The sequence below is a fragment of the Camelus dromedarius genome, chromosome 10, assembly GCF_036321535.1.
Source record: "Camelus dromedarius isolate mCamDro1 chromosome 10, mCamDro1.pat, whole genome shotgun sequence".
Lineage (NCBI taxonomy): Eukaryota > Metazoa > Chordata > Mammalia > Artiodactyla > Camelidae > Camelus > Camelus dromedarius.
This window is the reverse complement of record NC_087445.1, coordinates 71,695,215-71,719,063: the sequence shown is the minus strand read 5'-3', so window position 1 is coordinate 71,719,063 and position 23,849 is coordinate 71,695,215. Positions and strand designations below refer to the sequence as shown.

The 23,849-nt window shown below is 50.7% G+C and overlaps 1 protein-coding gene and 1 non-coding gene across 4 annotated transcripts in view; both read right to left on the bottom strand.

The window, feature by feature from the left end:
- Positions 1-3,950: 3,950 nt before the first annotated feature.
- STXBP1 (syntaxin binding protein 1) overlaps positions 3,951-23,849 on the bottom strand; it is a 62,265-nt gene continuing 42,366 nt past the window's right edge. The window contains exons 12-20 of one of the 3 annotated variants that reach the window (XM_031450503.2): positions 22,535-22,600; positions 21,808-21,888; positions 19,749-19,887; positions 18,947-19,056; positions 17,840-17,941; positions 16,141-16,226; positions 12,905-13,059; positions 11,242-11,367; positions 3,951-5,881 (exon numbers count right to left, since the gene is read on the bottom strand). In XM_031450503.2, coding sequence (XP_031306363.1) covers positions 11,258-11,367; positions 12,905-13,059; positions 16,141-16,226; positions 17,840-17,941; positions 18,947-19,056; positions 19,749-19,887; positions 21,808-21,888; positions 22,535-22,600 — 849 coding nt within the window. In that variant the 3' untranslated portion in view covers positions 3,951-5,881; positions 11,242-11,257. The remainder of the gene's footprint in view (positions 5,882-11,241; positions 11,368-12,904; positions 13,060-16,140; positions 16,227-17,839; positions 17,942-18,946; positions 19,057-19,748; positions 19,888-21,807; positions 21,889-22,534; positions 22,601-23,849) is intronic. The other 2 variants (XM_031450504.2, XM_064490538.1) reach the window with 2 other exon arrangements.
- On the bottom strand, positions 13,962-14,034 carry TRNAG-ACC (transfer RNA glycine (anticodon ACC)). The gene has a single exon. It is a non-coding gene; the product is annotated as a tRNA-Gly (tRNA).

Below are 23,849 nucleotides of genomic sequence, written 5' to 3'. Positions count from 1 at the left end.
GCCTGATGGGGCAGCATGGCCAGCAGCGCCCCCTGGCTGCCTGGAGCCCACAGAAGGCAGCAGTTTTGGGACCTGAATTCCCAGGGTCGCTCCTGGAGTGTGGGTCAGGTTTATAAATGTGCTGCACTCACATGGTGAGAGTGGCCAGCTAGACCTCCAGGCCAGCCTTCCGGGTGGTGGGGGTAGGGTAGGGGAGGCCGCAGGTCCTAGGACATCCCTTTCTGGGGCTTGTTTGGAGATCCTCCCCAAATCTCCCTATTCTGGGGCCACAGGGCATCATCTTCCCTGGGGACACTTTCTCATTGTTGCTTCTCCAACCGCCTTCAGTATCTTGCTTTGGGGACTGGTGTTGGTGGCCTGGAGCTGCTGGAGCTGCCAGACCACAGAAGTCCAGCAGCCCCTCTGGCAGCCGGGTCTTCTGAGAGGAGAGGGTGCAGCACACACAGCCCAGCGGACTGCAGCATCAGCCCAGGGCAGTGGCCCGTGATCGCCACTAGGAGGCTCTGGAGGGAAGGAAGGCCAGCCCCAAGGGAGACAGGGAGGCCAGGCATTAGTAAACATGCCTGAAGCCTTGCCCACCTCTATGGAGCACACGACATGAGAAATTCTTTCATTCCAGGGTGTGTGTGTGTGTGTGTGTGTGATACAATACTACCCACCACTAGAGTGAGCTCATGAGAACCCAGTCTGTCTCTTTTATGGCTGCATCCCCTGAGCCTAGGATGAAGGACCGCACATAGTAGGTGCTCAGAAAGACAGCCTGGGCGGAAGTTTGGAATGGCCACAGTAAGGAGCTCAGTGGGCCCTCCACCCTGCAAAAGAATAATTGGTGAAGATTTGTTTTTTTAAAGAAGTAATCATTTAAGGTGTCTGGAAATTGTTCTAAGGCATACAGAAAATGCAAAAACATTCGTTTAAGAAAATGTACAAAATCTCTGCAAGAATTAAGTCTGTGGTATTTGAGCAATGACCCACTTCCTTATCAGCTGTGATATATTTTATTACTAATAATACATTATATAATGATTCTATCTATCTATCTATCTATCTATCTATCTATCTATCTATCTATCTATCTATCTACTTTTTCCCTGAGTTTCTGTCACAGAGCTCCTAAAACCCTTGAAATTTCCTGAATGAGAGGAGTATTTTGCTATTCATAACAAGCCCCTTTCAACAAACCTGAGGGTATGCTATTGAGCAGGGGTCACTCCGGGAGTGGGGAAAGTAGGTCTTCTCCCAGCTTGGGTGCAAATGGTGCATGGGTTCTGCTCTGGGGAAAGACAGGCTATGAGGATGGAGAGGTCCACAGCTCCACCTGAGAGAGCTGACTCTATTTGGATCAGAGCTTTGAAAACTCCATGTGTAAGAGCGTTGTCAAAACCAATGGCGATCTTGGTAGAGAGCAGTTAAGAGGAGGCTGGTAGCTCCACGTTACAGCAGCTGGTTTTTACAAGCTTCTTGGCAACATTATATCTGGTGCCACTTTTTACTCCAAGGACTGTAACTGTCTGTAGTTGGGGTTTCTTTCCCACCTTTAGGGTGGAATTAATCTGTTTCATCCTAGAGTGTATTCTTCTGTGATTGATACTGGGGAAATTTGCTTGGTTTATGGATGAGGTCTCTGTGCTTCGTTTGAAATGGATTGAAATGTATCAATGTGTTCATCTCCTCTCTGATGGTTCTCCTACATCACGGGTGAAGTACAGGGGACTGGGAAGGTGTAGCTTGCTGGCCTGGGAAATCCAATTTTTATTGTTCTATGCTTTATTCTCACTCTTCTTATTTTTGGGGGGGGAGTTGCTTGTGTAAAATAATCATTCTTGAAGAATCATTAGGTCCAGCCCACACAGATTCACCTTTCTGTATTCACACTGGAATCCTGCTGTCTGTTTGTATTGATAATCTTTTTTGGTAGTGGAGAACATGGGCCCTGGCGTCAGACTGCTGTGTTTAGATCTAGGCTCTGCCATGTGCCAACCAGGGGACCTTGGCCGAGTTACTTTGTTGTGACTTTGTTTCCCCATCTGCTAGTGGAGTAATGATAACATCCAACTCCTAGAGTCGCTGAGAAGATTCAGCAAGATAGGTATGAAACACTCATGCCTGGCACGTAAGTGCTCAACATATATTAACTACAATTAGAATTATTATCTATATTATTCTGACTCAATGAAGTGCTTTTAAGCCACTGATTCATTCTGTAATCGGGGACAGAAGGCAAGAGAACAAGAACCATCCTCCCCTCATGGGTAGTTACCATTTTGATTTTGCTATTTATCATTCTCCTCACATTTTTATGCACTTATGACGTATGTATACATAAGCATCACATGAGGTTTAAAAACCTCACACAGATGCATCGTTCTGTAAATACCTTTCTGTAACTTGCTCTTTTCACTCGATTAAATGTCTGAGGTTTATTCATGTTGACATATGAAGGTCATGCATTTTTAACTGCCTTAAGAGTAGTCATTGGGTGAATATACAACAAATTCTCTACCGTTCTCTAGTTGATGGACATTTTTTTTCCCCAAGTGTGAGTGTGTTCATTCTTTTTCCCCAGACTTGGCTGAGAATCATGATCATCACCAACAACACTGACTGAGTGCTTCCTGCACTTACCGTGGGCCAGCTCAGCACCGCTCCTCCATGGGCATCACTCACAGGAGGGGACCAGGTCCTTCATCAAGGTCATGCGGATCTGACCCAGGCCTACCTCATGCCAAGGTCTGTGCTACTAGTCACTCTGCCTCCCAGAGATCACTGCCTAGTGTCACACTGAGTAGGTGTTCAGGCCCCACAGCAGGGTCTGGTTGAGACACCCTAGCCTGGACCTGGGCTTCTGGAAAGGCAGAGGGACTGGCTGCAGCTCACAGACTGTCCTGGTTTAGGATTGCCCCGTTATTACTCTATGCCTTGGCTTGTTTCCGAACACCTGGCCCCTCCAAGAACATCTAATACCATTCTTGGAGGAATGGCCTGTAGGTTCCATCCGTGCAGTGTAATACAAGAACCAGGACTTCTGCCAGGAGCATAAAAACAGCCAGGCTTGTTTGCCATTGGGTGGTGGTGTTGGGGGCAGAAAAGAGGTGCCAGAGACCCTGGGTCAATGGAGGTCAGAGACAGTCAGAGAGGAAGGAATAATCAGCCACTAGCGGGGGCCGGGAGGGGACAGATGGCCCTGGAAAGAAGGAGAAGACAGCACTGACTTTGTTTTAATGTAAACTCTGTTTAGAATAATTTAGAATTTAAAAATTCTGATCTCCACACCCACCAATAGACAAGATACAGCCTGGGTGTGGAGACACACCTTCCACCAACCTTGACTTGTTGGATTTCTTAACGCTATGAAGGCGATCAGGATTTGAATGAGAGGGGGACAGAGGGTAGAAACAGAAGGTCCTGCAAAGAACCCCACTCTCCTGTGCCCTGTATTCATTCTGGCAGATTTGCAGTGTGACCCCAACCCTAACTTAAGGGTCTACTCCCCAAACTGGGCCAAACTCATCGCAGTCGCCCCAGGGCACAAACAGGCTTCTGGAAAGAAGTTTACGAGAAGGTTAGGTGATGTGGCAGCAGGAACAGAGGAGGAGAGCAGTAACACTGATACAGTGACCTCACCAACTGCCCCAAGTGCACTGTCCCCATGTGCTTGAGGAGGGAGCCACCTGCAAAGATGAAGCCTCGCCATCTCCTGCTGTCTCTGAATAGAGAGAAATTCTGTATAAAGAGAAATAGGACAATGAAAGAAATACCTTGTCTCAGACAGCATAGTACACACTTCATGAATCCATTCCAAATGTGAGCTCGCTCTAGGTCCTAATGCAAGTAATGGTGACCTGGAGCCAGAAGGCTCCAAGCCATGGCCAGGGGTGGCTGGACTCCTCCGCAGTGGCCCATCAACGAAGCCTTTCTTCTCCCGCTCCCGATTAAAACCAGACTGCAAGTCACCCTGGACACCGTGGATGGGTGCTGATTTATTTATTTATTAGACTCGAGTGCTTTAGTACAGAACGGTACAGAGATGATATATGTTTGTGCTTCAATACTTTCGAACACTGAGATTCTGATAATTTCAAGGTAAACAAGTTTCAAGACAGACTAACTTTTTTTTTAAAATATTCTTTTGATAAATTATTTTTATATAAATAACAGAGAAAGGAAAACCAACAGGTTGGACAAACAAGGTCCTGAAGCATGAGCATTGTTTGGTCAAGGGCAGGGAACAAAACAAGCAGTAACAGGAAGAAACAAACCAAGGCAGGTACCTACAGTCTGTCCTAAGGAAATCAGAGCTCGTAAGGGGGAGAAGGGACATGGACCTGAAAACTAATCTGAGTGCAAAGGGGAGATTTCAAAGCCTTGAGGGGAGAACGCCACGATGCATCTAACTGGGTGGGTGAGGAGCGTATTCTGAAAGGGAAGTGGGGGCCGCGAAGAACTAGCACACACCACGTTTGCAACGACGTCACGAGACAGTAATACACACACGGTCTGCAGGAGTTAAAGGGGGCGGGGTGGGGGCGGGGTGCGGGACGTTTTTGTGACTTCCACTGTCGTTATAGTTCATGACAAGAGCAGCAGAACAAAGAGCGTGCTCCCCACCGGAGAATGAGCTGCTAAGTCCTGAGGATGACGAGACATCCTTCCTGCATTTGCTCTTTAATTTTTGCATTAGAGCTAAGTTTTATACAGCTACGTTTTTATACAGAGAATAATAAAATGATGGTTTTCTCTTACAAGCACGACGACTTAAGACCCCAAACTACACAAAACAAAGTATTATGAAGTATGGTAAACTGAGGAGAATCTGAGTGGGAAAAGGGCTACTCTTCTTTGAAGCCCGGGGCACAGACCAGAAGCCTGCAGAACCCATTCTGTTCTGGCCCCTTCCCGCCCTTGAGCCCACCCAGGCTGGCCCACAGAGGAGGAGGAGCCCTGCTGGGGGTGATGCCTGGGGCAGGATGCGGTCTGGTCAGAAGGACCAGGTCTAACCGCTTCTCCAAAAGATCAGCGGGAGCTTGCTCCCCTCCTCATCCAGGCACAGTGACAGATGGCAGAACAACTTCCCTCAGATCACAGAGCCGTGGCCACAGGCCAGGGAGGCAGTGTGACAGGCTGGACGCCAGCCAGCACCCAGCCTGATTCCCCGGGACACCCCCGGCCCCAGCCCCAGGGGGAACAAGCCTCCGCGGAAACATAGGTTGGCTCGAGCTCAAATCTCACATGATGTCACCTGAGCTTCACTTGTAAGCTTATCTGGAGGAGAGCCAGCTGTGGGGTAGTAACTGGAGTTGAAGGTAACAGATTAATCCTCAGTTTGAAACACTCCAAGAACGGACATCTCAGTGATTCCCAACAAGAACGGGAACAACCCCAAATGGGTTTTTTAGAACACCCAAACGTCTATCTTCCCAAACGCAAGCAAGGTGCACAGGTCACACTGGACTATGTACAAGGTCATGGAATCATGACTAACGGGGAGGAGGTGTCCACTCGTCCTAAGCAGTTCCAGAAACCCTCCAGCAGTGGGTCCCTTACACCGAGCTTCTCCTCTGGGATACATATAGAAGATACTCTTTTTAAAAAACACAATGCATTCTTTTGTTTCAAACGAGAAGAGGGCATCATCCAACACGAGGACGCAGCGGCGCCAGTGCCGGCCGGGCGTGCAGAGCTGGGGGCGGCGGAGGGAGCAGGGGCAGCAAAGTAACCGAGGTGGCTGGCGGTCAGCGGTCGGGGCTGCGAGCACTTCGGGGAGAGGGTGTGTGTTTTGGAGGGGTGGCTTAATTTTTTTAACTGCTTATTTCTTCATCTGTTTTATTCAGTTTCTTCAGCGTGTCCAGCAGTTTCTGTGGGGTGAGAATGTGTGTGGATCCTGGAGGAGGCAGAGAAGACCGTGAGTGTGCTGGCTCTGGTTTCGAACACTTTCCTTTCCTGCCCTTCAAGTTCCCATGTCTGTGTCCTCCCCCGCCCCAACCCTGGCTTTGGTCTAGTGGAAGCAGGGAAGGGGTTGGGGACAGGGTTTGGGGGCTATGTCACAGTAGGCCTGGGAGACATTTGGGGGCTGTGGATAAACAGAACACATCCTCTGGCTCAGGCAGGGTCCAGGGCTGTACAAGGAAGGAGCCCGCCTCTCCAACTGGGCTCAGCGCTGTCGGCCAGGGGACAGGAATGGTGCTTCTAATTCTCTTCTGGACTCAAGGAGGAGCCAGGGAGAGAAATTCCAAACCAAATGGCAGGGGAGGAGGTTGGGAATGGGGCAGGGATTAGCCAGGGGGACTGTGTGTGGAAAGAATGGTATAGGTAGGGAGGGAGTGGATGGACAGAGCATCCTGGGGACGCCACTGACCTCTGGGAGCCAGCTGTTTGGTCCTGCCATGGTGGGAGGGACCTCAGGTGTGAAGGGGAAAGGGCTGGGGTACCTGAGGCCTTACCTTGTAGAGACCGCCCATTGTAAGAGATTAGAAATGCTTGCAAAATTTTAAGCTAATGGAATTAGATATAATTTTACTGCAAAAATTAAAAATAAAAATAAATGAAGTCCTTTTTCATAAAGAGAGAGAGAGAGAGATCTAATAAGTGCAGTAAAAAAAGATGCATGGATCGTGTGGTTTGGACATGGACTTACTCAAACAGAACAGAGGTGACTGGCGTGTGAGCATGAGGCCTGCACGCATGCAGCAGTGGGCTTCAAAGAAAGAGATCCCGGTGGGAAAGAAGAACTGAACAAAAGAGATCCGTACTTGAAAATGTGCCTCCCTGGAGATGAGGGAAAGGCAGTGGGCCTTCGTGGGAGGAGGGGACCAGAAACCAAACCCCAGGACGCCATATTCCCACCCTGAGGGCAGGCAAAAGAAGGCTTTGGCTGGTTTGTTGGGAATGATTCCAAATACCAGGGTCCCTACTTGCTCAGCTGACCCGTGACTGCTGGCACTGCGGGCCTGGAGCCTTCTGGTCAGTCCAGACCAGGAGAACGCTGGTGAAGCCCTCTCTGGTGTGAGAGGCTTCTTAACATCCTGTTCCCTGCATTTCAAGCCCCAGCCACCCAGTCACTGCCCTGAGTGAGGAACCATCCCCGGCTACTTTCCAGAGGTGCCCAGTGTGATGCCCTGAGTGGGCACCAGCCCCTGCGCCCAAAGCTGACTCATTACTCTGCAGACCTGAGAGTCTGCAGACATGGGTTTCAGCAGCGTGTCCCTGAGTGTTTTTATACCACCCAACCTCCCCTAAAGACTCTCATATCTGTAACCTTACCAATCTTCCTACTAATCCTAAAGGTCAAAGGCTGCTCCACAAAATGAGGAAACAGGAACAAACATTACTAAATTCTGAACAGAAGCATTGCCAGAATGAAGGCCTTCTGAATGTCAACTTGATGCAGTCTGAGGGTCTACACCTGAATGACAGCTGCTGGCAACTCCGCCCAGGGCATATCTCAGGGTCTTCCTAGGTTAAGGCAACAACCACACACATGCCAACGGTCCCTAACATCCTCCCAGCAGCCATCCGCCAGGAAACAAGAGGGCAGGCTTGATTTAGAGGAAAATCAAAAGGCCTCTGATCAGACACCCATCCCAGGTGCTTCCTACCCTTGCTGACATGCAGATTCAGGGGTGAGGGCAGGGCAAAAAGAGGTGATGGAATCCACACTTTAGAACTTTCTGATATTATCTGACTGCTGACCATCTGGTGTCCCCAGAAAACATCCAGGACTAAGAGTATCCGACAATCAGTGGGGCCGCTAGGGCTCCCTGCCCCAGGGATGCTGTTCCTGGGCCCTAACCACCTGGTCTCTTTAAAGGGTACAGACCAGCGGGTGTTAATCCGAATCCCCTGGGAGCCAGTTCTTGCCACACAATCATCTGCAGGGCTTTAAAACCACAAACGTTGCATACTGAGCAGGGTAAGTCCGTAATCCACATTTTGCAATGTTCTCACTTTGAACCCACAGGTGGCTGACCATGTAGGCCCTCTAGAATGGCAAGTGGGGTCCACTGCTCTGAGGGTCCCTCTTATTCTACATGACTGAGAGACTGAAATGTGAACAGTGGTCTCCAAAACAAAGTCATTCAAAGACTGTCGAACTTGGGGGCCAGACACAGTGAGCTCCACCAGGACACAGTCCTTCCTTCCTCACTGATGGGATCTGAAAACCAGAAGAGTTCTTACCAATCAGCTGGTCTGGCTGCTCCTGGACTTGGCTGAAACAGACCTGCTGACTCAGAATATTCAGGGTGGCACCAGGGAATGGTAGATTTAAACTGTATATTTAAGAGCAACCCAGGTGAGTCTGATGACCTGCCAGGGTTGCAAGGCAGTGGTCTTCCCCACCCACATCCTACAGATGGGAGAGAGACGCCCAGGGCAGTGGGCCACTGGCTTGCAGCAGGTTGGTGGCACAGCCAGGCCCAGAAGCCATGCCACTGCCCTCAAGTCTGGGCATCTCATGGTCTCCTGACCCGGGAGAGGAGGTGCAAGGGAAGGCTGAAATAGTGGCCGGGCAACAGGCTGGTCTGAATTCAGATTCAAACCTGAGTCCCACTGAAAAATGAAGCTGATCTGACCCTGATCTAGAATAAAGCAAAATATTCAACATTAAAAGCAAAAACTTACTCCCCCATGTTAAATGCCTATTATGGTCAAAACCAGCCTTCCAGCCCCCTTTCATTAGCTGCCAGCAGCCTCCTGGACATTCCCCCAGAGCAACGAGATGAAGATCTAATCAAAAGGCTGCATTCCTTAGACAGTTTGGAGGATTGATTAGCAGGATTGCGAGGAGGCTCGGTGGTAACTGTGCCCTTCAGTTCTCCACGCCCGCCCCCTTTAGCCCAGACCTGGGGAGCCGGCCTCAGCTCCGGGAGAGACAGGAAGTAGACGGACAGAGCGTGGCACCAGCACCCATGCACGGCGCCTGCTAGGGACACTCATTCACTGCCACGCAGGAAGAACTCCTCTCTTAAAGCTAAGTGACTGCAAACACTGATGGTGGCAGGAGACCGCCTGCCCCTCTAACGCCCAGCAATGTCCGAGGCTTTGGTCACCTGGGCAATCACAGTGGAAGCGGGCAAGTCAGAGAGCCATCTGCTTTCTGACCTCCCTGGTGTGAGGGCTTCGTGCCTCACTTTTTCTTAACTGAACTCTCTAAACTCCAACACTGCCCAGCAAAGCACCTCAGAAGCCAAGAACATACAACCAGAGTCTGTTCGTGCTTTCTCTGCTCTGACGACAGCCGAGACCTCTGTGCCGACTGGACGTAAAACAAAGGAGAGGCTTCTTGTGACACAGGGAATCCCAGAAGGAATCCCAGCAGGAGTCCTGGGGGTCTGGGTCTGTGATTCTTTCAGGCTCTGCCAGTGGTCTGCCACTGCCGCAGCCTCGCCTGAACATCTGTCCTTCAAGTCTCAAAATACAACTTGCATCAGAGGCCGTCCACCTACCTGCCGCCTGCACCAGCTGTCTGCACCAGAACCAGATGTCTCTGATTACCAGCCTTCTAAGGTGCTTCTAAGTAATGGTTGGTTTTTTAATAGTTGCTTTTACTCACCACCCAGTGGCCTCGCTTTCTAGGGGGAGGCAGTCTGGGCAGGATGCCAGGGCCATGGCCAGCCCCACGTCCTGGCTCACAGCCACTTGCTGCCTCTCTCCACCCTCTTGCCGCGGGCAGCCATCTCTCAGCCAAGGGATAGAAAGAGCAGGAGAGAAACAGTGCAGCCTCTGGCTCCGACCTTTAGAGCAAGTCCTTCATGGATGGAGCACATTCTCTTTAAATAAACAAGCACACTTCTGATGTCACCTAGCCAGGGCTCTGATGTCCATGGCTCTGAGGGTCACCAGAGAGTGTGCGAGCGGGCTGGGCCGCCTGGTTTGAGCCACCACCAAATTACTGCATTGCGGATGGTCAGAGCCTAGAGGAGCCTCAGAGCCCTGAGATTTAGCTGCCTCACGTTCTGTGTCCTGTGTCCAGTGGGAACGACCTCCCACGGTCACCCCAGTGCTTGTGGCAGAGCTGGGGCTGGGGTCCAGGTCTGTCCACTGCTCACTCACAGGCGACTCATGCTTCTGACTCACTGGGCACGTCTCAGCCTGGGGCGGGGGTGTAGTATTTTCAGGGTCCGTCATCAACAGAGCAGATGAAGTCAGGTACACAAAACACAGCCTCATCACTGACTGCAATGAAGCTAAGGGATGATTAATGCTACAGTGAGGTCTTCAGTGTCAGCCTGCCACCTGAACACATCATAGGAAGTTCCCAGCTCATAGGAAGGGTGGAAAGAGAGAGGAAGGAAACGAGGACAAGAATAAAACCTGGACAATCTGCCAAACCAACAATGGGTTCCTGGGAACTGAAACAAAGGCACAAGCATGGACGTTCTTTAAAACAGCACCCAGTGTTGAGAACAGATCTCTACCCAGAGGCTCTCAGTCTGACCAAGAGACTCCAGTGGGAGAGAGGGGTATGATTCTTAACTCCTGAAAAGGATTCACAGGATAATTAAAATAAAAGCAATTACTCAAGAGCAAATGACTATGAAGTGCCGGTTTCCCTGGAGGAACAGGAGACACGACTCTCCACTGATGGCTGCAGCTCACCACGGATAAGGTGGCTTATCATCTCATCACCCCTGAGAAATTGCTCCTCGGGATAAGCGCCTGTCCTGGGAAAAAGGTATTTACACGTCTAACTCCTGGTGACTGGGAGTCTGTTCTGACACCCTCTGCCAAGCCTTCCTCATGATCAGGTGCTCACAGGCACGTCCACTGGAGTTCTGCCTTCTTGGACAGGACCGTCCCCTGAACACCTGCTGGTCTCACTCTCAAGTTCCCACATCACAACGAGGGTGCTCTGTGTTCTCTGCCTGGCGCCCACATTGGCCCTGGGGCCAGCAGGCTTGGACGCCGTGCCTGTGGCACCCCTCCACGCCCAGCTCCCAGGAGGACTGTCCACAGCAGTTACTATCGTTTCTGGTTTAAAGCCCAGTCTGACTGAGCAGCAGGTAACCCAAGGCATGAGCAAGCTGGCAAGCTGGAGCCCAGCGGCTCTCGGGGCAGGGTTGGTGAGGGCAGCATCGGACACATTTTCAATCGGTGTTAAGAACTGCAAGCATTTTCTCATTAAAAGAAAATCAAATAAATAATAAATTTAAAAAGGGAAAAATAAAGAAAAAGAGTGACGGAATAATCAAAGAAAACCCTTCGGAGTAGAAGAGTTTCTTTTCTGTAATAAGCTGCTTTTACTTTGTTTCTTTGGCTCTCACTCCATTGTTGGAGCCTGATCCTCAAAAGATACCCTAGAGGACTCCCGGAAGTCGGGGTGTCTCAGGTCCATGAGAAATTTGGTGGGAGTGAGAATATGAGTAGAACCTGCGGGAGAACAGAGGCTGGCTGACTGCTTGAACAAAGGTACGTTACAGGAACATGCCAACTTAGGCCTATGTTTTATGCAGCCAATGAGGTGTGAGAGCGAGCCGCACGCGCACACGCGGCGCACACGCGGCGCACGCGCACACGGCCGAGAGGACGGCGGGCATGCACAGGGCAGGCAAGGCCACACAGCGGACGTCAGCGGTCTGCACCAGGCCTTTCCACCGATCCACACGGGCGGCCTTATCTCCCCGGGGCTCCATCTCCCAAAAGGCAACCTCAGGTCGGGGCGAATGTGGAAAAGGGGGTTTACACCAAAGCCTGGCTGGGACAGCTTCTGCCCAGAAAAGCTGTGTTTGAGCAGAGAATTAGCCAACACGCCCATGCAACATGTATGCAAGCGGGGAACACAGAAGCTCTGTCACAGGGGCCTTCGTAAACAAAGAGGAAAAAAACACAGGGAGAGATGGTGACCAGAGGAGGCTTCAGGGAGTAGGGAGGGCCAGGGGGTGTCCGATCTCCCCACGGAATGGTGGTATCTGGAAGGCAGGTTGTGAAGACAGTGCCAGGTCCATCTTGATACATCCAGGAATGGCCGGCCATGTGGGCTGGTCTGCAGAACATGATCTCTCAGAGCTTGGGGGGCACTGTGACTTGGTCATCCCAAGGTGGAGGCATAATATGGATACATCTTACTGAGATAAAGGGCAAGGGCAGTATGTGCTGACCGCCTCTTGCCAATCAATAGCAAGAGGCACCTTGGGCAGGTGCAACTCCATTTTGTTAAGGGCGAGATGGGACAAAAGGAAGGCATCTGGAGAACGCAAGATATGTTTCAGCTCATTCTTCCTATTCCAGCCCTAGAAACTGGGGAAATTCCTGCAGGTGTGAAAAAGGAGAAAAATCTCCTCCTGCATTAAGTCAGCTCTTATGGGTTGCTTCCTTTCTTCTGGAAAACTAGCAGGAAATACCAGAAGGGATACGATAGACCTACAAGTGGTGGGAACTGGTTAGGGGAACCCTTAGCAGAGCCCAGCAGTCAGGCCAGTATGTTTCGGGCAATATCTGCTCACATGCCTTGTCGGTCCGTCTCCAACGGACAAATGAAGGAGGGGGGAAAGTTCACCTTCCATTCACTGAGCACCTGCTGGAGGTGAGGCCCGAGGCCAGGAAACTGACAGGTCCCCCTCAGGCCTAGTTCAGGCTGTAAGTGGGTGTCCTTAACCACATTTGCTGGGTAAGGGAATCACAGCATGGAGGGGGAGGCACTTCAGGGGTGACCACATGGCAGCGGCGGAGCAGGAATGTGAGCCTGGCCTGCTGGAGTCTGTGATCGCGTACTTCCCACCACAGGGAGCTGCCTCCCGTCAAGAGATACAGTGCAGACATGAGGAAGGAACCCTTCGCCCCTCAGTGTCAGCTGGCCAAGTTTTGCAGGGGCAATGGGGAACCCAAGACAGAATGGAACACCAAAGCATGGAATGGAATCAAAGTGCAGTGAAGCAGCCCCTTCCCTCTAGAAAACATGCCCACTCACCTATGAGCACTTCCCACTTGCCGTTGGCCTGGGTCACCTCATAAGCACAACGCATCTCGTTCAGGCTCACGCCCCCCAGGATGAAGATGATGAGGCGGGGACCGCTGCGGTACTCCCCGGGGGCCTTATTCTTATGCCAGTGCCCATAGCGGGCGCTGGGGCAGGGGAGAGGTGGAGAGAGAGAGACAGTGATGTTTGCATTTATAGCATTTATGTCATTCACATTTGTTCTGTACACCAGTGGCCAAAACAGAGCAGACGCCTAGCAAGTGCTGGCTGAACTGAACTGCAGCGCCAGGTGTCGAGTGCTTTGGCTGCCGGGAGAAGAATCTCTCTGAGCGCCCGTGCTGGGACTCTGTCACTCTTAGAAACACGCAGGCACCAGGCAGGTTCGGGTCAGCTTTAAAGGTGGACGTTCAACAGCTTCACCTGTGTGATGCTGGTCCAGGCACCTACCCCAGATCGCATATGTCCCATGCTTGTCTGCAGCAGCGATGACAGAGTCTAGGGCCTGTCTTCAGGCTGATTCACTGGACAAATGTGCACTGGGTGCCACACTGGGGCCAGGCCACCCCAGCAGCGAGGAGCCGGCCCGAGTGAGATACAGCTCTTGCCCACCAAGAGCTCACGGTTTAATTGGGGTGGGGAGGGCGGGGAGGGCGGGGAAGGAAGCGAGTCTGCATGTGCTCTGATGGAGGAGCTCAGCGCCATCCTGCGTACACACATGGGAGGGCAGTCTAGCCCTGATCAAGCATTACTGGTGAAGGCTTCCCGGAAGAGGTGACACTGAGCTGCCTCCTAATAGGCATTTCAATGGTGGGACAGCTCCCTAGGTGTCCCCTCTGCCCCTGGCCTCCCTCAGTGTGTCTTTACCTTGTCCTCAGAAACAATGAGGAATGAGTTGCTTCCAGGTTAAGAAAATGGGGAAAACAAAACAAAAATCAAAACAAAATGAGGAGAGCAAGGCTGCCCTGGAGAGTGGAAATTAAAAAAAAAATTTTTTTGGGGGGGTAACTAGGTTTGCTTTATTTATTTACTTGTTTGTTCATTTATTTAATGGAGGTACCAGGGATTGAACCCAGGACCTTGTGCATGGTAAGCACACACTCTACCACTGAGCTATACCCTCCCACTGGGAGTGGAATCTTACGGCTCTTCCTGACTTACAACAGCAGTAAAGTCACTTCCCAAATCTCGGGACCCGTCTGGGCCAGCTCAGACGATCTCACAGTCACTTTTCTTGCCTGTGCAATCAATTGTTTGTCTGCCATCGTCAGCCTGGCTATGGCCCTACGTGGGATTTTGTGTTTTACTCTAACATTGGCAATATACAGTTGGCCTCTGCTGGCATCAGAGGGGATGCACAATGCTAGATGCCACGTAGGCCTGAGAGTGACGACAGAAGGCAGGTGGAGAGAGAAGATGGGTGGGCAAAGTCTGAGTCGAGGGACAAAGGTGCAAGTTCTGAAGAGTGTTACCCTGGGAACCGCACGTCACAGCAGGGCCAGGGAGGAACCTGGGCCACACAGATGAGGGAGGCAGAGAAGAGAGTCTGGAGGAGAACTGCATTTATAGTATAGAGTCCCAGGGACTGGCACGTGGAGATGTCACCCTCACAGCACAGCAGGAGAGCCTTGTGGATGAGCACAAAAAGGAGATGAACCAGAGGAAGAGCTTTCAAAAATACATTCACAAGGCATCATGGGCGGCCAGGAAAACAGCACTGGAGAACCCGGAGACGGAAGTACGGACTGTTGTATGCTCACATCTCTAAGGTGAGAAATGTCTGAGCATCAGCAGGTACATGGCAAAAATCCAGCAAACCCAAGGCATCCACATTTCCATCATCTGTTTCCATCAAGAATGCATCTGAGGGGGAGGGTATAGCTCAAAGTGGTAGAGCACATGCTTAGTATGCACAAGGTCCTGGGTTCAATCCCCAGTACCTTCTCTAAAAAAAAGTAAGTAAATAAATAAACCTAATTACCACCCCCCAAAAAAAGAACGCATCTGAGAAATGTGTCTTTATTCAGATGACCTACTCGTCCCTTTCTTACTAAAATTAATGAATGAATGAAAAGTGACAACAGACTACACCAAGTGCCTGCTACATGCCAGGCTCTGTTCTAGGCACCGAGGATAAAACAGACACAAATCCCTGCCCTTGTGAGGCTGACATTCTAGTCAGGGAGACTGGCAGTAAACAAGGCAAATATTAAGTGATGGTGTAAATGGATGGAGAAAAATAAAGCAGGGAAGGGAGACAGGAAGTGGTGGTGGGGCTGTGATTTTTCTCATTATTTTCTGTGACACCTTTATGGAGAGATAATTCATGTATCATACAATTCACTCAATTAAACCATACAATTCAATGGTGTTGAGTACAGTCACAGAATTGTGAACCATCACCACAATCAATTTTAGACTATTTTCATTGTCCCCGAAAATAAATTCTGTACCTATTAGCAGTTGCTCCCCATTCCCCACCCCCGTCCCCAGCTCCTGGCAACCATCAATCTACTTTCTGTCTCTACAAACTTGCCCACCCTGGACATTTCATATAAATGGAGGCAAACAATATGTGGGCTTTAGTGATTGGCTTCGTTCACTTAGTATAATATTTTCAAGGTTCATCCACGTTGTAGCATGGATAAGTATTTCATTTCTATCTTTGGCTGAATAATATTCCATTATATGAATATACCATATTTTGTTTATCCATTCATCAGCTGATGGACACTTGAGTCATTTCCACTTTTGAGCTCGTATGAATAATGCTGCTAGGAACATTGATGAACCGTAATTTTAAACAGGGTGGTTAGGAAGGATGGGAGAAGGTAATTTTTGATTAAAGACCCAGAGGAGATAAGAGGTAGGCATATAGATATTTCTAGGGACAGATCATTTCAGGCAAAGGGAAAAGCAAGTGCAAAGGTCCTGAGGCAGAAGTAAGCCTGGCATGTTCAGGGAAGAGCAAGGAGGCTGATACGGCTGAAGTGGATGAGAAAAGGGAGGAGTGAGAAGTGAGGTGTGAGCCAGGGTGGAACAGGAAGCCAGGGAGTGAAGGGCCTCACAGCCGCTGGAAGGGCCTGGCCTGCACTCTGGCTGTGACGAGCTGGGGTGGGGGTGGGTTCTCAGGGATCATGCGGTGTCACAAGAGGACTACCGTGTAGCCGCCATCCAGCCAGACATGGTCCCACTGGCTCCCCTCTTGTTTGCTGGGCTTTCTCACTTACCTGACAGCAGTGGTGCTAAAGGAGGCAGAGGAGCGGGTCGAGATATAAGGGTAGTGCTTGGTATCAAGTTTGTCTTCAATAGTGTCCTGGAGAAAAGAGAGACAGCTGTTAGACCTGCCATCTGTTTGGAAAGGGCTGACAGAACCAAGGGAAGACAATTCCAAGAACAAGCCACTTAGCAGAAACCACAGCCAGGTTTGCAACCACCAGAGCTTGGAGCTCCCCTGCCCGCTGCTGGATGCCGGGTGCTTTCAGCCATGGACCAGACGCTCCATAGCTGGCTGATACTAAGGTTGTAGGTCTGCTCTTTAAGAGGAGGTTTTTTTGGGGAAAACGTGTATTAATTTTTCTTGCTTCTCTTTCAATTTGTTCTTTTTTCTCCCCTTTTATATCCTATGTGAGGCTATAAATGTCGCATTCTGCCCAATAAACTGACACTTGCCGTCAGTCTTGTAAAGACTAGGCACAAACAGTCTCTCAGGCAAGAGAAGGCCTTACACCCTCGGTTTTCCAAGGGCCTAATTATCTAGTGGGTGGATCCAGCTGTCCACCCACTGGTGCTGAGAAGTCTGCACTCCTAACAGCTACCATGTGAAGCCCACACATGTCTCCTGGGGGACTAGGGAGGAGGGGGAGGAAAGGGGAGCGGAGAACAAAGGAGGGAATGAGACAGAGGGGTTGGCTTGCCTATTCTGCCAAGCAAAGAAACGTAACTGGCTTCTAGATGTCTCATGTTCACCCATCCTTTTGGTTTGTGGGTTTTACAAATAGGAAGCTGACTCACTATATATATTCAAAATATATTTATTTTAACATACAATTCAGTGGGAACACCTGGATTGCTATGAATTAACAAAGGATCCCAGGCAGGTCCCTTCTCTGGACCCTATTCCTGTCCACCTGTCGAGGGCAGGAGTTGGGCAGATCACCTCCAAGTCTCACCCCAAAGCTCCAGTGGGGCAGGATTCTACACAGGGTTTCTTTAAGCTACAAGGAGGGAGGGACACCATTGAGCTACCTTACATTCACAGACACAAAACACCTCCTATGCACAAGGCATGGTGCCAGAGGACAGGTCAGGTGAGGGCACAGGGCCAAGGTCTAGAAAGATGACCCAACACAGCAAGCAGCACACACACATGTCAAGAGCATCCCTGACACATGCTGGCGTCTAGGGAGGCCTCTGTGGTGCCGGGCGGTCAGACAGGTGGGTCAGAATATGGGGACGGTGTGACCAGATGGGGACTTTGCAGGGAGGCAGAATTCAGAAGGTGGGAAGGAGACTGAGAACATTCCAGGCAAGGGGTGGGTTTGAACAGAAGCATGCTTGGCAGGGTCCCTGGCTGACCTGAGGGCTTGTTGGGGAGCAGCGGGAGAAGGAGAGGGCGGGCTGCGGTCACTTTACCAAGGCCCTTCCACCCCGCTGCACCCTCAGCGTGGAGCTTGCTACTCATACGACCTTCAGATGCTGTGATGTGTTTGGTTCCTTTGGATGTGGTATCATCGAGGGGTCTCTACTACGGGGCTAAAACATGCGGATCCAGGGGACCTGCATCTAGCAGTCTCCTGGGACTGCTCACTTCACAAACCCTCTGAGGCCTGGTTGCAAATCCCCAGAGAGAGAAAATCCAGGTGTCACCACCACCTGAGGCAGGTGAGTCTGGAAGCCTCAGATGCAGAGCCCTAGGCCCGCACTGACCTCCATGATGTCTTTGATGATCGGGGTCCATCGGGAGAGCTGGTAGGTCTGCTCACTGATGCGCTCTTTCCGCTCCGGTTTGCTCCGACGACGCAGAGTGGACTGAAGGCAGACACACGAGAGGAGACTTGAGTTGGCCCCTGGGCTTCCCCCCAGGACTCCCTTCAGGGAGTCAGTCCTGTCAAAGACTAAGAGGTGGGGAGGTTTTCCTGGAAAAGTCCAGAATATGCCCCGTGGGCTCCAGCCCAAGAATCTGGAGCAAACTTAGTTCTTTAAAGCCATGAAAAATGGCAAACATATGCCTTTTTTTTTTTTTTTTAAACAGGCAGTTAAAAAATAGTTTGCTGTCAACTATAGTAAAAAATACTGCTTTGGCATGACTTATACTTTGCTTTTGCTTCAACTGCACAGGATGCACTGAATGAATCATCTCCATTCTCGTTTGGTCCCTTTGTGAACAAGGGTCTGAAAACACCAAACGACCCCCAGTCACAGGTCTCTGGAACAGAGCTTTTAACTCTAGGCTTCCAGAAGGAGGGCCCCTACAACTCTGCTGTATTAGCACTGAGGTGTGAACCAACTCCCCGCAGGAAGTGGGGTTTCCACCAGCGAGGTTCCTAGCGGAGGGCTCAGGAGAGTCCTAGACCCCCGCCCCGGCCTCTTCCAGAGCTCACTGCTGTGGGCCCCCCACACAACCTGCCCCGACTGGGTCCTGAGTCATTGCCAGCGCAGCAGACTCAGAGGTGGCAGGACAGCCTGACACTGTCACACTCTCACCCTCAAGGAAGGTGCTGAGTCTGCGTGTCCCACGGCAGGGCCGGACCAACCCCAGACCCGCAGGGTGAAGTGGGCGTGACTCCCGTTCTAGGCTGGTTCACAGACACGGCTCAGCTTAATGAGCGTGTGTGGCTGCTTGGTGTGCCTGTCTGGGTTCCTGGTGCTACACCTTGATTTTATTTCTGCCTCTATGCCTACATTCCTCTGACTGGGTCTGTTTTCTCCTTCTCGATGCTGAGTATATCACAAGCTGCCTTAAGTACGTTAGGGGAGAAGAGAGGAAACCCGCTGCTTCCCTCCTGCCCCACCCGCCCCCAGGCTGGCCCTCACGTCTGTGACGATGGGCACCCCGAGGTGCGCCATGTTGGTGATGATCTCGCTGTCCTCTGGTGGGATCTGGGCGTGCTGGATCAGCTTGTTCAGGTTCTCCTCGGTGATGCCTGAAAGGACAGACCCCCAGTCACTGTGCCCACCACTGCACGTCACACACTCAGAAGCAGAGCCAAGGGTGTGTGGGGCCCGTGCCCCTTCTCCTCGGGACTGGTGGGAGCTAACCTGCTCATCGCATCAACTTGACTGTGAGACCAGACAAGCTCAGAACCCCAGTTCTACTCCAGCCACTCCATCCTGGGCTATGACCGTCAGCAACTGCCCTTCACAGTCTGTGTTTCCATCTGTCCCCTGCTTCTCAGCAGTCCCCGCCACCCCTGGCCCATCACAGTTAACTTGGACAAGAGAGTCCCTTTTCCTATCTTTTTCATAGTGGACACTTATGGGCAACTATATGTGGGTAAAAATCAGTGATTTAAAGGCACAGTTTGCAAATGTGAGGCAAGTTAAAAGCTTCTGGCAGATCTGCTGATAAACTGGCTGTAAAGGCTCTCCCTGCCGTCCCCACCCCATCCTCTTTGAAATACTGTGAACCTTCAATTAACTCTAGACTCACTGGGAGATTCTCAGCCTCTACTTGGGACTGATCTGCCTACATCACATTTTCCCTGAAGTGAAGGATCTTCTTACTAAACATCCTTTGCCTTGTCTTCTACACTGTTTTCCACTTTGTTCTCTCTCTCAGCTGCCTCATTTCCCCTCCAAAGGGCCTATCCCGTCCTCTGCATTCCACCATTCCTACCGTTCTTCAAAAAGATGTAGAGAAGGATGATGCGGATTTTGTCGTAAGTGCTGACGTTGGCGTCCAGCAGAATGGGGACGATGGCTCTCATGGGGTCCTTGATCTTCTCCCCCTCAGCATCCGTGCCCATGGCCAGGTCCTGCACAAAACACATCACGTTGGCCCCTTTTCTGGTGACAGTCTGGGTAGATGGTAACTATTAGAAAACTGGTTGATCATAAATGCCTAGGAATTGGAGCTTGGCTGGGGAAGGTCCAAAACAGGAACCTGTGCTCTCATGATGCACTGTAATCAGCACTGGTGCCTACAGCATCCGTGAGAACTGAGCCAAGTCCCAAGATTCACTTTCCAAAAACAGATACCACATTGATTTGCCATCTTATTTAAAGATAAGCTGTTCCCTCCAGGTGAGTGCTGATACGTCTGTGCCAATTCTTCGCAAACAGCCTCAATCCCAGTAGGTCCTCAAGGGTACAAAGCCCTGCAGAGGGATCGGGGCTCACAGGGATGTGCTTCTCACACGTGGAAAGCTTTGGCACTTTAAGGTGCCTCTGCCGGGCTGGACTCTCTGCTTTGCTCCCCAGGCACTGGAGGCTGTGCTTGCTGAGTTTAATTACTCTAGGTTTTTAACCTCTGCTTTTAATCTTTCAGTCACTTTTAGGGAGAGGAGAAGAAAAACATGGGCTTCCAAACCTGCAAATCCCACTGCGAGAGATGAGGGGAGAGGAGGGGCCGACAAGGGGACTGAAGGGGAAAGAGTGAAGCGGGCATGGTCTACGGCACCCCCGCCCCCTTCATGGCTCAGGCGAGAGGCGGATCCATTATTGACAGGCCTGAGGAAGCAGCACATCAGTGTCAGCAAACTTGCTCTTGTTCTGAGACCAGCAGCTGCAACTTTCTCTGTAGCTCTTACTGAGGTTGCCATAAGGTTCCCCCTTTTCTCCCAAGATCCCAGGAGCCCCTGGCTAACAAGTATGATCTCAAGTTCAGGTCTCTTCCCAGCCTGGGTCAGAGGAAGGCAGTGCCCCTCTCCGAGGCCCTTTCACCCCTCAGTGCAGCCTCAAGAGACATTTGTTCAGCAGGACCTGACTCTCATACTCCCTCAAAGTTGATGTAACTAGTTCAACAATCACTGAGAACTTCTGAAAAAATTAAACTTCCAAGGACTAATCCCAACTGCACTTGTACTGATCTTGGGATAACCTATTTCCTGGGCAGTCAAGGTCTTCTGGAGAAGACACCTTGTGTTCATGAAGATCACCTGTGAAATGGATGGATTTCAGCAGGGTTACTTCCCCGCAGAAGACAGCCCATGAATCAGGGCTGATCTCACAAACCTAAGCTGAGCCTGTCACGTCAGACCAGGAGATTTAAGTCTTAGCCACACGCTGAGAACTCGAGTTGTTTTTTTCTGTGAAAAGGGACCTCCCACTGAGGTTTCAGAATTGTCAAGTGCCCTCTCTTCCCTTAAAAGCCGACTGCAGCTGAGTAATGTTATCACGCACGAGGACCGGAGTGCCAGGATTAGTGACGCCACACAACACTCCTGGAAAATGTGGCAGCGTTGTTACGTCCCTTCGCAGACAAGGAACATAAAGCAGAGAGATGCAAGCACACACACAGATCAGTGACAGGGACAGAGCTCCAATCCTAACTGTGACTTGGGAGGCAGTGGGCGCACTGCTGACCCTGGGCTGCACTGTCCCCTTTCAGCCTCTAGGTCTCTGAGCTGGAGTGGCTGTGGCAGGAGGAAAAGGTATTCAAGAGGTAAAATTCAGCCAGCCCCATTAAGGGAGGGCTCGGTGCTCCATACCTCTTTTCTGCCAACCCAGGGAGCCTCTGGCAAGTCAGACATGCAAAACCCAAACGGCACAGCACTCCAGACTAATCTAGTCCCTACCATTGACTGTGGAACTGGCTCCAGAGGGCTGAGGCAACACCATCTAGCAGACTTTCTCATTTCTATTTCCTATGATTCTGCAGGATGGTCAAGGTCAGAAGTTATAATTCAGCTAGGCAAAGAAATGGGCCCGGCAGAAAGAGAAGGAAATGGCCCTACCTGTTCCACGCGGCACAGTTTATCCACAGTGCCTTGGTAATGCTTCATGCAGTCTTCGGCCAGGTGCAGGTGGGTCGAATACTAGGACGAAGCAGAGGGTGTGTGGTCAAGGGATCGCCCGCTGACTCACGCAGAATCTACTGGGCACTGACTACTGCTAGGCACCAAGGCGTCTCCAGCCTCATAAAGGAGATGAAACATGCGTCCAATCAGGTTCACATACCCGACCACGGAGAGAGTGGTGTGTGTCGGGGAGAGGGTGGTAGGATGGTTTCACACACGTTCACAAATTCTTTGATACTCGTCCCCCCAGGAGGTGGAGCTCAACCCTCTCTCCTTAGCGCGGGCTGGATTGGGTGACTCGCTTCTAAGGAATAGTGTGGAGGAAGTGACGTGTGACTCCCAGATCACTGTGACTTCCCCGAGCTCCCTCTCTAGGGCCGCTCACTCTGGGGAAGCCAGCTGCCATGTCGTGAGGACACTCAAGCAGCCCTGGGGTGAGGCCCATGGGGTGAGGAATTGGAAGGATACAGAGGAAAAGAGAGGAAGAGGAGAAAAGAAAGTCATAGGAAATAAGCTGTCTTCCCAACCATTCATTTTTTTCTAATAAAAACTGGAGATGACTAAAAATTTGTGGATTTCAGTGACCAGCACAGTGGGGCTTTGAGGAGTCTTTTTGCAGTTGTTTATACTCACAGTTCGAATTGATCACTTTGGATCGTCATACCTTGCTGAGCTCTTTCTGGTACTGGGGCATTTTCTTCAGCATTTGGGACAGGTCCCGCATGGTAGTCTATAGGGAAAGGAAAGCATATGGTCTCACCCAGTGGCCCTGAGCTAAGGTGGGTGGGGCACAGGACAGGATAACAGCCAGCACTGGACATCCTGAGTGCACACTCTATAACCCCTGAAATGCATCTGTTAAACACAAGACCACATGTGTTTAGATTTTCAGGTCTCTGGCCCCCAAAAATTACTGACTTAAATACCATGACTGTATCATAGGTGGGGAACTGAACTCTGAAGTCTAGCAAAGTTGTATTTTATTTGCTGGACTAGAAAGTTATTGAGAGCACAATTCTTGCCAGGGAAGAACAATCTTTCCTCTATATACCGCTTTTCTGCACACTCAGCTCAAGTGGTCTTGGCATCAGGTCCACATTTCACCCCGGCAGAAAGGCTGTAGGTGTGTAGATCGGTAGAAAGTAGGCAGAAGGGGAGAAAAGGCTTGAATCTGCACCCTGACAAGTGGAGGGGTCTGTTTACTTTCTAATTGGGTGACCCACCTAATCCCACTCACGTAGCTGACAAAAATTGATTGAATGACTACTACATACCAGGCACTTTTAGGTGCTGGAGACACAAGGACGAAAACAACAAAAAAGAATCTCTGCCTTCATGGAGCTGACATCGAGCGGGGGAGCCATTACAACCGAGTGGCTCAGCACTCTTGGAGGAATCACCAGCGTGGGTGCACAGAGCAGAGGCACCTCCCTGGTTTCCCAGAGAAAACGATGCCTGAGCCAAGGGACAGGGACCTCACAAGGCAAGGGCCAGGCAAGGAATTCAGGCATGGCTTGAGCAAGGGTGCAAGGAGGAAGGAGGCAGAGATGAGACTAGAGTCCATGGGGCCTGATGACCTGGGCGCTGCAAGGCGTGTCCATGGTGGGGTTTGGTTCTGCTGGGATGAGGAAGTCACCACCAGGTTTTAAGCAAGGGAGTGACACAATCAGACCTGTATTTCCCTTGACTAAGAGGAGTAAACCCTCCGATAAACATCAGGATAAGGAGAAGCCCAGGTAAGTAAGGGGATCCTAATTCTACCACGAGCCAAAAAAGGTTCCACAAGTTCTCCTGGCTTAAAGTGTATCATGATCCAAAACAGTAAATATTACTCCTCAGGGTAACAAAAAGCAGCTCTCTACAAATATCAAAAAAAAAAGGGGGGGGGGGCCTCCAGATCTCAATCTGGAATACAAAAATAAAGCAAAACAATTATCGGATGAAAAGAGGCCTGTCCCCCCGCCCCCTTTCACCAGTCC